General features: G+C 40.7%; 1 protein-coding gene across 1 annotated transcript in view; it reads right to left on the bottom strand.

The window, feature by feature from the left end:
• The window catches only part of LOC134360327 (dynein axonemal heavy chain 17-like), a 36,952-nt gene that overhangs the window by 13,875 nt on the left and 8,185 nt on the right, over window positions 1-14,892 (bottom strand). Inside the window, exons 4-7 of the mRNA XM_063074560.1 lie at window positions 12,828-12,998; window positions 7,075-7,197; window positions 2,225-2,418; window positions 576-724 (exon numbers count right to left, since the gene is read on the bottom strand). Coding sequence (XP_062930630.1) covers window positions 576-724; window positions 2,225-2,418; window positions 7,075-7,197; window positions 12,828-12,998 — 637 coding nt within the window. The remainder of the gene's footprint in view (window positions 1-575; window positions 725-2,224; window positions 2,419-7,074; window positions 7,198-12,827; window positions 12,999-14,892) is intronic.

Below are 14,892 nucleotides of genomic sequence, written 5' to 3'. Positions count from 1 at the left end.
AGATACCACAAAATTTATTATATCATGGATTCACAGGTAGGTAGCATATTAGAAACTGCAGTGGACAGCTTGAGAACAGAAAGTAGATCCAAGTGGGTCATTCTGATATGGGATAAATGCAGTCAAATGGGAATAGTTCAGAATAGACATATTGGCCGGTATGGGTAGGTTGCATCATTTGACCTACTTCTGCACTATATTCCTACGGGGAGAAGGCAGATTGAAGCTGACTGGGAAAATGGGTCAGCCATGATGAAATGGTGAGGCAGACTCTATGGGTCAAATAGCCTAATTCTGCTCCTATATCTTGTGGTCTTATAACACTATGACTATGAAAGACTAATAATAAACATTTCCCCATTATGGCATGGCATCCGTTCAACATACTCAATTTAAGTTGTTAACCAAATTTGCACCATTTACAGTGATGCCCTAACCAAAATGGCATAATTTAAATAAGGCCTATTAATTGACTTGGTATATTGAATCAGTGTCAAGTACTAAATTACTATCTAAACTGAGTATTGCACCTTTCTATAAACACATGAATTAATTGCCCTATTCTGTCCACCTACCGAGTGCTTCTACATCCTTTAGTGGATCAACTCCCGGTGAGAGAATAAAGAATATTGGAGTGGAAGGACTACTTTCTTCATATGATTTTGCAAATTCCATACTCCGACCCTCCACATATTTAGCTCCAAACTTTTCTTCCACATAGCCACTATAAAATTTTAAATAACATTTATGATTAAGAACTTGAAAATTTCAATTGTTCTAATTTCAACACAGAAATGGGTAGTTTTTTGTTGGGTAAGATTATCAAAGGAAATTAAATAATCTATTTGGATTATGGATCAAACTAACAGTGTTGACTGATCTACTGCTACTTCAATGTTCCTGTGTTGATTAATTCTAACATTGAAGAAAATAGGAAGGCTGGTAAAACATTAATAACATGAGAGAACATTAAGTTGATTAGAGATAACCAAATTAACTTCTTAAAGGTAACTTAACAAAAATATCTATGGATATAGTTTAAATGGACTACCATAAAATATTTAATGAGTTTCTGCATTATAGACTTAAGTAAATTATAAACTAAGGAAGTGAATGCAAAGTATTAGGTAAAAAGATTGATTGGATGATAACAGACTGAGAGTAGGGATACCCTGAATACAGACACATTGGAGGGTAGTGAATAGAGGAATCATGTTAGGATCTCTTTTGCTTCAACTTTTCACTTTTTAATATTATTTATATGGAGTAGTTGTGAAGGTAACCTAGGTGGTGCTCAATACACACAAAATGCTGCAGGAACTGTTCTGATTCAAGGTCCTCATCATACATCCTGATAAAGATCTTGGCCCGAAATGTCAACCGTTCACTTCCTTCTGTAGCTGCTGCTTGACCAACTGAGTTCCTCCAGCAGTTTGTGCATGTTGCTCCAGATTTCAGTATCTGCAGTCTCTAATGTGTTGATCAGATGTGAAGCAAGTATGGTTTCCCTGGGCTACTTTTCCACACACTAAAGCCAATTACCCATTAGGCTTGTGGCAAATGTCACCTTTTTTTTGGCATGAGAGCTTCAAATTGTTGTGCATAGAAATACATTACACTAATGAAGCTGTGTCCCATTCAAGATTAACACAAAAGACCCTGTGCCAACCAGAAACCATGTTGCCAATTGAAAATGGATGAAGGATATCAGATTGAAGGACATCATGGAAATTGATTATACTGCATTCACTGAAACAACCCCAGTACACATTTTAATGTAATGGCATAAAACTAATTTAAACTTATTTTGCATTAAAAATTATTAAAAGGATATTTTGCAAAATGAAATTGAAAATATTGTTGATAAAGACCTACAAGGTTTCTTAAGTACAGTGATGGAGGCAAGAGCAGCTGCTGAGAACCACAAAGCTCTATGCAACACTTCAGGTAGTTTGAAGGAAAGTATTACTGCCTGCTATTTCCACTTCTCTGAACTTACTCTTACTGGACTTTAGAAAGCTGAGAGGTTTTGCTCTTCAGCATGTAGGTGAGGCAGGACCTTTAAGCTCCTCCCAGCTTCTGAAAATATCCTGATATGAGTAATAATTGAGAGTTAGTCAACCAGACTTAGACAATAATATATTTTCCCAAATCTTCCTCTGCTAGCATGATCATTAATTTTCTGAGTTATGCAATTACACATAGGTAGATTATTTCACTATACCCAACAGCGTATGTCATTCGATCAGGCCTCATACACCGCATCATGCACAATTTCTCCATTGCTCCTTTATTTTTCCATTCTTGTGGCAATTTTTCCTTCTCTGGAGCTTCTGACTCCACAATTTTTTTCCAGCGATTGGCTGAACCTGCTATATCACTGTCCAGATTTTTAAACTGTTCCATTTCTGCCAAGACCTTCAAAGTAAAACTCATAGCATTATATATATGAAGAAACATCCAACTAAAACATATGTGGATGACACATGCAAACATGGAAAAGATCAGATGGCTTCCTTCCTCAATTTTGTTTCACCTCTGCCATGGAACTACCAGCCACTACCCCCTTCCCTGCCCACCAGCAGAACATTATGAGAGGTGGACACAGATAAAGTTATAAACTATTTTCGTAACTCCCTCCTTTGTTCACTTTCCTAGGAACTGCCATTCAAAGCCCAGTGAAACAGTGGTGAGGACCTTTGAGATGAAGGGAGAGTGTTTATTGATTTACTCTTCTGCCAGTTTGAACACAAATATCCATTATGGTCTGCACCATATCCTCTAATCATGAGTGAACTGCCTCTTCATATACTTCTGTCCTTTAAATGCCTACTTGCCTTTTCAAGTGCACAGCAGTAGACACTTCACAAATTAATTAGATTTTCCTGGGAGGATCAGCAGGATTTTGATGAATGAAGAAGAATTAAATGCCCATTATAAAGATATAAACATAGCCCATGAAAACTGACTGGGATCTATTTTTAACTCATAAATGACAATGTTTCCCATAATTTTTAGATTTCTAATTCATTCCAGAAATCTTTCATTAGGGAAAAAATGCTTTCGTGTGGTTATCTGCAAAACTAATCTTAAGGGCCGAAGAATCAGAATGATGAAAGAGGTGAGGAAAAAGATTCATCCCTACAACTAGATAGATGGATTTTACACTGCATTATAATATTTGGTGATTTTGCATTCTTTAACTCCTCTTTGGAACAAAATGTTTAATTTTTCATCTCATATATGAAAAGCTATTTACAAAATGCACTGAAAAAATGCCCAGCTTATTTAAGCAAGATCCACTTTGTGCTATCTTCAGCTGCACTGCAAGAATTGGGTGCTCTATCAAAACAAATCTGGACTTTGAGACTCATAGAAGCTAGAGCTTCAGCTCACCACATTCATGCTTAATTATTTTGTTTATCTACATTAACTCCATTTGCCTGCATTAAGTCCATGTCTTGCCTATTTAAGTGCCTCTTAAACATAGCTCAATGCTCGAAATAAATTTATTATCAAAATACATGTATGTCGCTATGTACAAGCTTGAGATTCATTTTCTTGCGGGCAATCACAGCAAATACAAGAAATGCAATAGAATCAGAAAAGGCCACACCCAACAAGATGGACAACGTCCACTGTGCAAAAAAAACCCAACAAACTATAAAAATACAAAAAGAAAGAGAAAAAAGAAGAAATAATAATTAATTTCAATTAATTAAGCAATAAATATTGAGAAAATGGGTTGAAAAGTCCTCGAAAGTGAGTCAATAGATTATGGGAGCAGTTCAGTGTTGAGTGACGCTGTGCCCACTGGTTCAAGAGCCTGATGGTTGAGGGGTAAAAACTGTTCCTGAATCTGGTGCTGCGTGTCTTGAGGCTCCTGTACCTTCTTCCTGATGGCAGCAGTGAGAAGAGAGCATGGCCTTGATGGTGAGGGTCCTTGATGATGGATGCTGCTTTCCTACGACAATGCTCCACGTGCTCAATGGAGGGCTATACCCATTATGGACTAGGCTATTTCCACAAAAAGTAGGGTTTTCCCATACAGGAGCACTGGTGTTCGAATACTAGGCTTTGATGTAACCAGTCAATACACTTTCCACCACATATCTATAGAAGTTTATTAAAGTTTTAGATGTCATGCCAAATCTTCACAAACTTCTAAGAAAGGAGAGGCACCATCTTGCTTTCTTCGTAATGGCACTCAGATGCTGGACCCAGGACAGATCCTCTGAAATGATAACACTGAGGAATTTAAAGTTACTGGCTCATGGACCTCTGGTCTCCTCCTCCTAAAGTCAATAATCATCTCCTTGATCTTGCTGACATTGAGTGAGAGGTGGTTGTCGTGGCATCATTCAGTAAAATTTTCAATCTCCCTCCTATATGCTGATTCGTCACCACTTTTGATTTGACCAACGACAGTAGTGTTGTCGGTAAACTTAAATATGTCATTGAAGCTGTGTTTAACCTGACAGTCATAAGCAGCCTTTGGGGCTCCTGTGTTGAGGGAGATTGTGGAGGAGATGTTGTTGCCAATCCAAACTGACTGAAGTTTGCAACTGAGGGAATTGAGGATCCATTGAACAAGGAGGGGTTGAGGCCTAGGACTTGAAGCTTATTGATCAGTTTTGAGGGAAAATTAGTACTAAATTAGATTATGAGGACACGCAGTCCTCTTTTATTGTCATTCAGTAATGCATGCATTAAGAAATGATACAATTTGTTCCTCCAGAATGATATCACAGAATCCAAGACTAAAAAAACTGACAAAAACCACATAATTATAACATATGGTTACAACAGTGCAAAGCAATACCATAATTTGATAGAAGAACAGACCATGGGCACGGTAAAAAAAAATCTCAAAGTCTCTCGAAAGTCCCATCATCTCACACAGACGGTTGAAGGAAGAGAAACTCTCTTCCTGCCATGAGCTTCCAGCGCTGCAAACTTGCTGATGCAGCATCCTGGAAGCACCCGACCACAGCTGACTCTTGAGTCTGTCCGAAAACTTCGAGCCTCTGACCAGCCCTCTGACACCGAGCACCGAGCACCGAGCACCATCTCTGCCGAGCGCTTTGACCCCGGCCCCGGCAACAGGCAATAGGCAAAGCCGAGGACTTGGGGCCTTCGTCTCTGGAGATTCTCGATCGCACAGTAGCAGCGGCAGCGAAGCGGGCATTTCAGAAGTTTCTCCAGATGTTCCTCTGTGCTTCTCACGGCTGACCCCATCAACTCAGGATTGTGCATGGCATCCTACTTCACAAATACAATATCATTCCGAGCGGCCGCGCATGCTGCGTCACACCGCCATCTTCTCCTCCCTCTGTCAAGCTGTAGTCAATGAATAGCAACCTAATGTATGCATCTTTGCTGTCCAGATGTTCCACTATTGAGTGAAGAGCCAATGAAATGGCACCTGCTGTTGATCTGTTGTAACCGTAGGCAAAATGGAGTGATCCAAGTCCAAGGTGGTAGTACTGATGAAGCAGGGAAGCTACTGAAGGACTTAGACAGATTAGGAGAATGGGCAAAGAAGTGACAGATGGAAAACAGTGTTGGGAAGCATATGGTAATGGACTATGATAGAAGAAACAAAAGCATAGACTATTTTCTAAACAGGTAGAAAATTCAAAAATCTGTAATGCAAAGGGACTTGGGAGTCCTTGTGCAGGATTACCTAATGGTTAACTTGCAGGCTAAGTCGACGGGAAGGAAGGCAAATACAATGTTAGCATTCATTTCAAGAGGACTAGAACATAAAACCAAAGATGTAATGCTGAGACACTGGTGAGGCCACATTTGCAGTAATGTGAACAATTTTGGGCCCCTTATCTAAGAAAGGATGTGCTGTCACTGGAGTGGATTCAAAGAAGGTTCAAGAGAATGGTTCTGGGAATGAAGAAGTCATTCTATGAGGAGCGTTTGATGGCTCTGGGTCTATATCTGTTGAAATTTAGAAGAATGAGGGAGGATCTCATTGAAACCTATTGATTGTTGTAAGGCCTAGATACAGTGGATGTGGTGAGGCTGTTTCCTATAGTGGTGCAATCTAGGATCAGAGGGCCTTCTCAAAATAGAGGGACATTCAATTAGAACAGAGATGAGGAGGAATTTCTTTAGCCAAAGGGCGGTGACTCTGTGGAATTCATTGCCATAGGTGACTGTGGAGGTCAGGTATTTGGATGTACTTAAAGTGGAGGTGGATTGGTTCTTGATTAGTTAAGGTGTATAGGCTACAGGGAGAAGGCAGAAGAATGTGGTTGAGAGGGAAAATGGATGAACCATGATGAAATAGTGGAGCAACTTGATGGGATGAATGCTTTATGCTGCTCCTATCTCTTATAGTGTTATGGTCTTGTCTGCTCAAAAAAACTCCTTCAAACTAGTGAAACAATGCTCAGAACCATATTGACCACCCAGAGCAGCCTCTACCTTTCAGAAAATACGTAAATCGTATCCCCAAGGATTTCTCATACCCCTGGTGTCATGTTCACCACCTTGTAGTTCCCCAGGTTATCTCTGAAGCCCTTCTTAAATAGAAGAACAATATTAACTGTCTAGATTTCTGGCACCTCATTTGTGGCTAGCAAAAATGCAGAAATCTCCATTAGACCCCAGCTGTCTCCTCCCTTGCTTCCTATGCGTACCTGTATAGATCTCATCCAGCCCTAGAGATTTATCACCCCTAATGCATCTGTGATAGTTAACTCTTAGACAACTACAGAAGGCTGGTGAGTTGGGAGATCAAAGGATTTCAACACAAGATGATGAAGGAAAGACGATACATTTCCCAGTTAAGGATTGGGTGCAACCTAGACGGTAGCCTGCAGATGCCAGATTCTCATGCAATTACTGCCCTCACCTTTGTTTGTGGTACAGTGGGTATGTAAAGTGCTTTGGAAGTAGCCCAATTAAGTAATTCCAATACATATAACTGGGTATTATTATCCAATTTAGAAAAACCTTATCAATAAAGTGTCACTGCTTTACTGTCTACACACTCACACACATATTACATTTGTCACCACATTAGAAAGTAACACAATTTTGTATGTAAACACCTACCAAGATTCCACCCCATCCCTGATTTGAAAGAAAATCAACAGGACTTGTAACTCCAGCCTTAAACGGGAATCGCAGCAAAAAGTCAAGGTGAAGTGGGTTTATTTCCTTTTTCATTAAAAAAACCTATTCAAGCACAATATTAAGAATAGAATTTAAATCATGCTGTTTACATCATGGAATTGATAGAATTTTAACAACCTTTAACTTAAGAACATATCAGTGGCTTATCAATAGATTAAAACTTAACACATCTAAGCCTTTGTATGTATTTTATTCTCGCCCAGCATTTGCTTATATCATTTCTCCCAATGGACGCTTCATGATTTAAAATCTTTTTCAACCATACTACTTACAAGGATCTTGATTAACACCGATATGCTTTTGTCATTTTACATACAGTACACATAATTCCTGCTACCATTATTCCATATTATAAATGTTCTACATCAGGGGTGACAAACTACTGGCCCGCGGGATGATTTGGGGGAAAAAAAAGTATATTCACGACCATTTATTACGTATCTGTACGGCAGCCGCTCTCTCTCCCACCACTGTCAGGGCCGCCTGCTGCGCCGGCAGCTTGTTGTGTGTACTTAGAAAACAATAGGCCTACTGCAATTTTTGGTCTACTAGTGATAGACGCTAGTCATTTATCCAAGTCAGCTTGCCGCCTAATTGCATTTCTTACATTAATAGCCGGAAGATCCATTTTATTTAAATGGAAAGATTCTAATTCCCCCACTACATTTCAATGGTTTTCCCAAACGCTGGCATGCCTAAACTTGGAAAAAAATTAGGAGTGATACTATGGATCCTTCGGTTAAATTTGAAGAAACTTGGAGGTCATTTATTCAATATTTTCATATGATGTAAGTTGACCCTTTCTGAATCCTTTGTAGTATTTTTTTCATGTATAGAGGAGCGGAGTTAACGACAAATAACTTTAGCCGAGGTAATGTAACAGCCCAAGCTTTGTTTGTTTTTTTCAGTTTAGTTTCTTTTCAGTTCAGGGGGTTTTCTTTTTCTCTCTTTATTAACATCTTTTTCATGGTCAATTACTATGAGATTGGGAGGCTAAACTATATTTGCTACTTGGAATTTGTGCTTGTACATGTTATTATGTACCCCGTAACTGGGTTGCCAAACCAGCAGAAATGGATCACTCAGTTGGAGTTACTAGAACTAAGAAAGTTTTATTAAAGAAACAAGCAACACAGTACTCTAATCAAAAGGATAATAAATGCAACAGTTCAGCAATGATAAACACACATGTACACAGAATTAAGATAACAGGATCAATCAAGCTCTATCGTTGTCTAGGGGTAAATGACCAGTTTCAAAGTGACGCAAAGTTCAGTTCAATTTAGTTCGCAGAAATCGCTGCCGTGGCGATGGACAGTGGGGGGAAGGAGAGACAGAGCAAAACGAACGAATATTCAAAACGGCTTCCACACAGACCTTCGCAATCAGCTTTCGGGCGAGCCCTTTGTGATGTCATCTGAGGTCACCGACCGTGACCCCTCCGTTTCCAGATACGATCGTTTCTCTGCGGTGAACCTGGCACCTAGGCAAGGGTGGACACACACCAGGTTCCCGCCGATCATGCCTTTCCACCCTGTGCGTCTATGGCTTGTCCCGCGACTAGCCGTCCAAAACTTCCCACTGACTTGTGAGAGGCGCACCGCTTCCAGGGTCTCGTTACCTCGGGGTGTCGTGTGTGTCTTGCCTTAGTGGACCTGTCCCTTTTTATCCCCCTGCTGGGGTATTGCCTGTCCATCACTTCAAACAGTTCAGGGTTCAAAGGGGGGAGCCGATCTTGACAGCTCTCCTTCCGTTACTCTCTCCCGTCCCTTCATTAACATCTCCAAATGCTGCTCCATTGTTTTCCTTATCTCTCTCTCTCCTGAAGACAGGTGGCAGACCAACTGCTGATCCCACTGGTGCCAGCACAGGACAGCTAACATCTTAATCTATGTGTATTCTCGTCACAATGTTAACTGTTATTATTGTAATCCCGATCTCTATGCATCATTACTATTATTGTTATGTTTAATTTTGAAACCTAATAAAAAGATTGAAAAAGAAAGAGAAAACAATAGGCGGCAGTTAACCACCCATTGTGCATAATCACCTACCACCCTGCACTGAAGACCACTAGGGCCCCACTTACGTTGTCAGACACAGTATAAACACACAGAGTACTCAGGTAAGTAACACCTGTAGCAAGGCTGAGACTGTTTGCTGCTGTGGTTCAAAATGCGTTCCAAGAAAAGAAAAGTTGACATCGAAGGTAGATATTCAACAATAATTGGAAAGATCATTTTTTCTTCTGTGAGGTCAACGGCAAACCTGTGTGTCTGATATGCTCGCAACAAGTGGCTGTGGCAAAAGAGTATAATATCAAACGACACTATGAGACATCACACAGAGAAAAATATGACAAGTGCGCAGGACGACTCAGAACACAAAAGGTAAATGAGCTTGAAGCAGCTCTGAAAAATCAGCAATCAGTGTTCACCAAAAGTCGAGAGACTCATGATGGAGCTGTCAAGGCCAGCTATATTATTGCCAACAAAATAGCTGCTGCGTCGAAGCCATACTCAGAGAGGGAATTCATCAAAGTATGCACGCTGACGGCGGCTGAGCTGGTGTGCCCTGAGAAGAGACAGGCTTTTGGTAATATCAGCTTGTCAAGAAATACTGTGGCAGAGAGAATCGGGACCTTGCAGGAGATTTGAACAGTTAACTAAAAGACAAAGTGAAGTCATTTATTGCCTTCTCTATTGCAATTGATGAGAGCACCGATGTGACTGATGTAGCTCAATTGGGAATATTTATTCGTGGTGTTGATGCATCTTTAACCATCACCAAGGAGTTTGTGGAGATGGTGCCCATGACAAACACAACGGCGAACAACGTTTTCTCCAGCCTTGTTGAGGCCTTGGACAGACTGGGGGTTGACTGGAGTCACGCTGTCAGCGTGGCAACAGATGGCGCACCATCCATGGTCGGGAAAAAGGCGGGTGTTGTTGAGAAACTCAGAAAGAAAGTTCAGACAGAGAATCCGGAGCAGGAATTCTGGAATTTTCATTGTATTATACACCAAGAGGCGTTATGTAGCAGGAGCCTGAAAATGGACAATGTCATGGATGTAGTCATCAAAATGGTTAGTTTTATTAGAGCCAAAAGACTCAACCATCGGCAATTTGACACTCTTTTGTTCAAAAGTAATATTGGACACAGCCTACCCTACCACACTTAGGTCTGCTGGTTGAGCAGAGGGGTTGTACTCAAATGTTTTTTCAATTACGTGCGGAAATTGGACTATTCATGAACGACAAAGGGAAGCCAGTAGCGGAGTTGGATGACCCAGACTGGCTTCATGATCTTGCATTTTTGGTGGATATAACAGAGCACTTAAATGTGCTTAATGTTAACATGCAAGGCCACAACAAACTTGTTACGGAATACTACAACAGCATTCGTGCCTTTCAAATTAAATTAGGCCTGTGGGAGATGCAACTATTCCGGAGCAACCCAGCTCATTTCCCCTCTTTGCAGTCTGTGCGTGTCACTCATGGGAATAATGACAACATGGATAGGTACAAGGACAAAATATCACAGCTGAAAAGTGAGTTTCAGAATCGTTTCCAGATCTTCACTCGGCTAGAGAAGGAATTCCCAACAGTGGGTCATCTATTGCATCCGGTGCGGCCTCCTCTACATCGGTGAAACCCGACGCAGATCAGGGGACCGCTTCATCAGCACCTCCTCTCTGTCCGCCACAACAGACAGGATCTCCCAGTTGCCACCCACTTCTACTCTGCCTCACATTCCCATTTGGATATGTCCATACATGGCCTCCTCTACTGCCATGATGAGGCCAAACTCAGGTTGGAGGAGCAACACCTCATATACCGTCTGGGAGTCTCCAGCCCCTTGGCATGAACATTGAATTCTCCAACTTCCGGTAATTCCTTCCCCCTCCCTCCCCCCATCCCAGTTTCATCTGCCCCCTCCTCTCGCTGCCTATAATCTCCCTCATGGTTCCACCTCCTTCTACTACCCATTGTGCTTTCCCCTATTCCTTCTTCACCTTTCCTGCCTATCCCCTCCCCCACGCCTTGATCTTTCCCCTTACTGGTTTTTCATCTGGCACCTACCAGCCTTCTCCTTCCCACCCTCCCCCCACCTTCTTTATAGGGCCCCCTGCCCCCTCCCTCTTCAGTCCTGATGAAGGGTCTCGGCCTGAAGCGTTGATGGTTCATTTCCATGGATGCTGCCCAACCTGCTGAGTTCCTCCAGTGTGTTGTGCGTGTTGCTTTGACCCCAGCATCTGCAGAGTATTTTGTGTCACTGCTATAGTACACTAGCAAAAAATAACATTGTTTCTCTTACAACCTTGTACATTAAAAAATATTTTCTCTATATCCTTGTTGCAAAAGAATTTGAGTACAAGAGTAAAGATGTCTTGCTAAGATTATTTAGGGCCACACTTTGTGATAGTGTACACAATTTTTAGAATTAAAATGTTATACTTGCTTAACAAGGGAATGCAAAGAAGATTCACCAGATTGACTCACAGAAATTAATAGGCTAGGCCTCTGTTTTACAGAGTTCAGAAGAATGAGAGGTGACTACATTGAAAATAGGAAAATGTTTCCTTGGCCAGAGTCATCAAAAACTCAATACAAGGGGTAAAGCAAGACACTTAAGACTGAAATTAGGAGAAATTTCTTTCCTCAGCAAGGCAAGAATTACAAAGATTCATTATCCTCTGTTGTGGAAGCTCATATTTATATACAGATAGATAGATAGATACTTTATTGATACTAAAGGAAATTGCAGTGTCACAGTAGCATTACAAGTGCACAGATATACAAATACTAGAAGAGAAGTAAGAAAGAATAAAAAATAAGTTACCTCAAACAGTCTTAACAGGAGGGGTCATCACTTCCCCAGCTACAGAGTCTAATGGCCAAGGGTAAGAATGACCTCAGATAGTGCTCTTTGGAGCAGCACAGTTGTCTTATCATCGATATAGTGAAATATCTTGAAACACCTCACAGGATAATTGTTAAATAAAATGTCACACTAAAACAGAAAATGCTTCAGCAATCTAGCAGCATCCGTGGGGGGAGAAACCAAAGGTAATGCTTCAGCTCATTGATACTTCTACAGAACTGGGAAATGAGTAAACAAGCAAGTTTAAGATACAGATAAGGGCTGCAAGAATTTACCAATTGCTATTCCTACCATGGCATTTTACTCCTTCCTCTTGTCCTCTCATCACCAGTCCTTCCAAGTGAAGTCAGTCATTTGCACTTTTTTCAACTTAGTGCAGTTATATTCAATATTTATGATGTAGTCCCTTGTCCAATGAATTAACGCAAAGTACACACAATACCCCAAATTTGTTTCACCAATGTCTTAAGTTTTTTCCTTTGGATTTCCAGATTCTGAGTTTTCCTTTGCTCTAAAATGTTGCATGTCACATAAATTTCATGGCAGACAACATTTTGATCTAAGAATGATGTTTTAAGGGAAACCATAGAAGACGAAAAAGGAATGGAGAGGTTTAGGCAGGAAATTTAAGAACTTAGTTTGGGAACTAAAGACATAGTCAGCAATTCTAGTAATTAAATGGGAGATGATCTAGAAGCCAGATTTTGAGAAGGATGTGAATTTTAAAATCAAGCATGAGAAATTTAACATATAGAATGCCATCTGCAATAAGTTTACCAAAAGTTTACCTGAAAAGCCACCTGAGCTGTGAAGATGAGTTTATCTCTTTCAAACAGACCTCTGGTTGTATAAATAAAAACTGAATAGGTGATTTCCTCTGTGAGGTTGACAACACGATCTTTAACATCATCTGCTGGTACTGAGCGGTGAATGGCATTTTCAAATACAACATGAAAAGCCTAAATAAATAAAACAAGAATTAATTAGGTACTTTTAATATTGAAGTTAAATATAATTTTAAATAATTATCAAAATCAAATATTCTGGGAGTTATACATAATTAATAATCGTCAAAATGGGGCCCAGGGATGCTAGTGCACAAATAATCTCCAATGATTGGACTAGAGGCAGGATGCCATCACCGAATTCCTTGCTCATGGTAGCTTGTGCACCACTGTGGTCTCCAAATTGTTGATGGAGTTTACACCTTGACAAGACTGTAAAGAAAACCAGCATTAATGAAATGGAGGTGTATTGTAACTGAGTTAGTGCTGAATGTGGACTAATTAAGTGCCTTATACAGTATAGTCAGGTTCTTGAAGCAATTCTTCCTGTCTTTAAGAATATTAACACCTCACAGGTTGTAGTAATGAATACATTGCTAGAATTGAACTGACTTTATTTCTTACATCCTTCACATACATGACGAGAACCTGATCATTAAATTTGCTGATGATACCATAGTGGTGGGGCTCATCAGCAAAAATGATGAAACAACGTACTGGGAGGAGGTCAAACACCTAGAGAGCTGGTGCAGTGATAACAACTTGATGTTTAAAGTCACCAAAACCAAGGAGATGATCGTCGATTTCAGACGGTCTCAGCCTGAGCACACACCCCTCAGCATCAGCGGCTCCACAGTGGAGAGAGTGGAAAATATCAAGTTCCTTGGGGTGCAGATCTCGGACAATCTCACCTGGTCCAGGAACACCACTGGGATTGTGAAACGGGCCCAGCAGAGATTGCACTTTCTGAGGAAGCTTAAACAAGCATCCCTCCCCACTAACATCTTAACTACATTCTACAGAGGCGTGGTTGAGAGTGCGCTGACCTTTTGCATCACAACCTGGTACTCCAGCTGCAGTGCTGTTGACAAAAAAGCCTTGCAGAGGGTGGTTAGGGGAGCAGAGAAGGTTATTGGGGTCTCCCTACCTTCTGTCCAAGACCTCTTTCAGAGTCGATGCCTCCAGAAGACACGGTACATCATTAAAGACCCCTCACACCCTCTCCATGAACTGTTGGTTCTTCTGCCATCGGGCAAACTTTACAAGAGCATCAAAACTAAAACCACAAGGCTACTAAACAGCTTCCTCCCACAGGCAGTCAGATTGCTAAATAGCTGCTCTAGCTGACTCTGCTTTTGGACACTTTTAACTTGCACTGGACACTTATAACTTGATTTTAACTGACATGTGGCTGTTGTGTTTTACTATTTATTGTTATGTTTATTATTTAGTGTTTTGTTTGTATTGTTATGATTGCACTGCTCCTGGGAAACGCTGTCTCATTCTGCCCTGCAGAGCTGATGTACGGTTAGAATGATAATAAAGTTTTTTGAATCTTGAATCTTGAATAAAAATCTTTACATTACTTCTCTGTCTAAATGTGCAATGTGCAATTTATAGTATTTTAATAAATAGTATGTACAACAGGACAGTCAATATAGTATAGAAATACAATTGTATCAGAGTGAATTAATCATTTTTATGGCCTAGTGGAAGAAGCTGTCCCAGAGCCTGTTGGTCCTGGCTTTTATGCTGCGGTACTGTTTCCCAGATGGTAGCAGCTGGAACAGTTTGTGGTTGGGGTGATTACACATCTGTCTCTGTAAATGTCCTGAATAGTGGGAAATACACATCTACAGATGTGCTGGGATGTCCTCACCTCTCTCTGCCCAGTCTTGCGATTGAGGGAAGTACAGTTCCCATACTAGGCAGTGATGCAGCCAGTCAGGATGCTCTCAATTTTGCCCCTGTAGAAAGTCATTAGGATTTGGGGACTCCGCAATCAGCTCCTTTGTTTTTGCAACATTAAGGAAGAAGTTGTTTTCTTGACCCACTGTGCTCTCTGTAG

This window comes from Mobula hypostoma, chromosome 22, assembly GCF_963921235.1.
Source record: "Mobula hypostoma chromosome 22, sMobHyp1.1, whole genome shotgun sequence".
Lineage (NCBI taxonomy): Eukaryota > Metazoa > Chordata > Chondrichthyes > Myliobatiformes > Myliobatidae > Mobula > Mobula hypostoma.
This window is presented reverse-complemented; position numbering and strand designations above follow the sequence as displayed.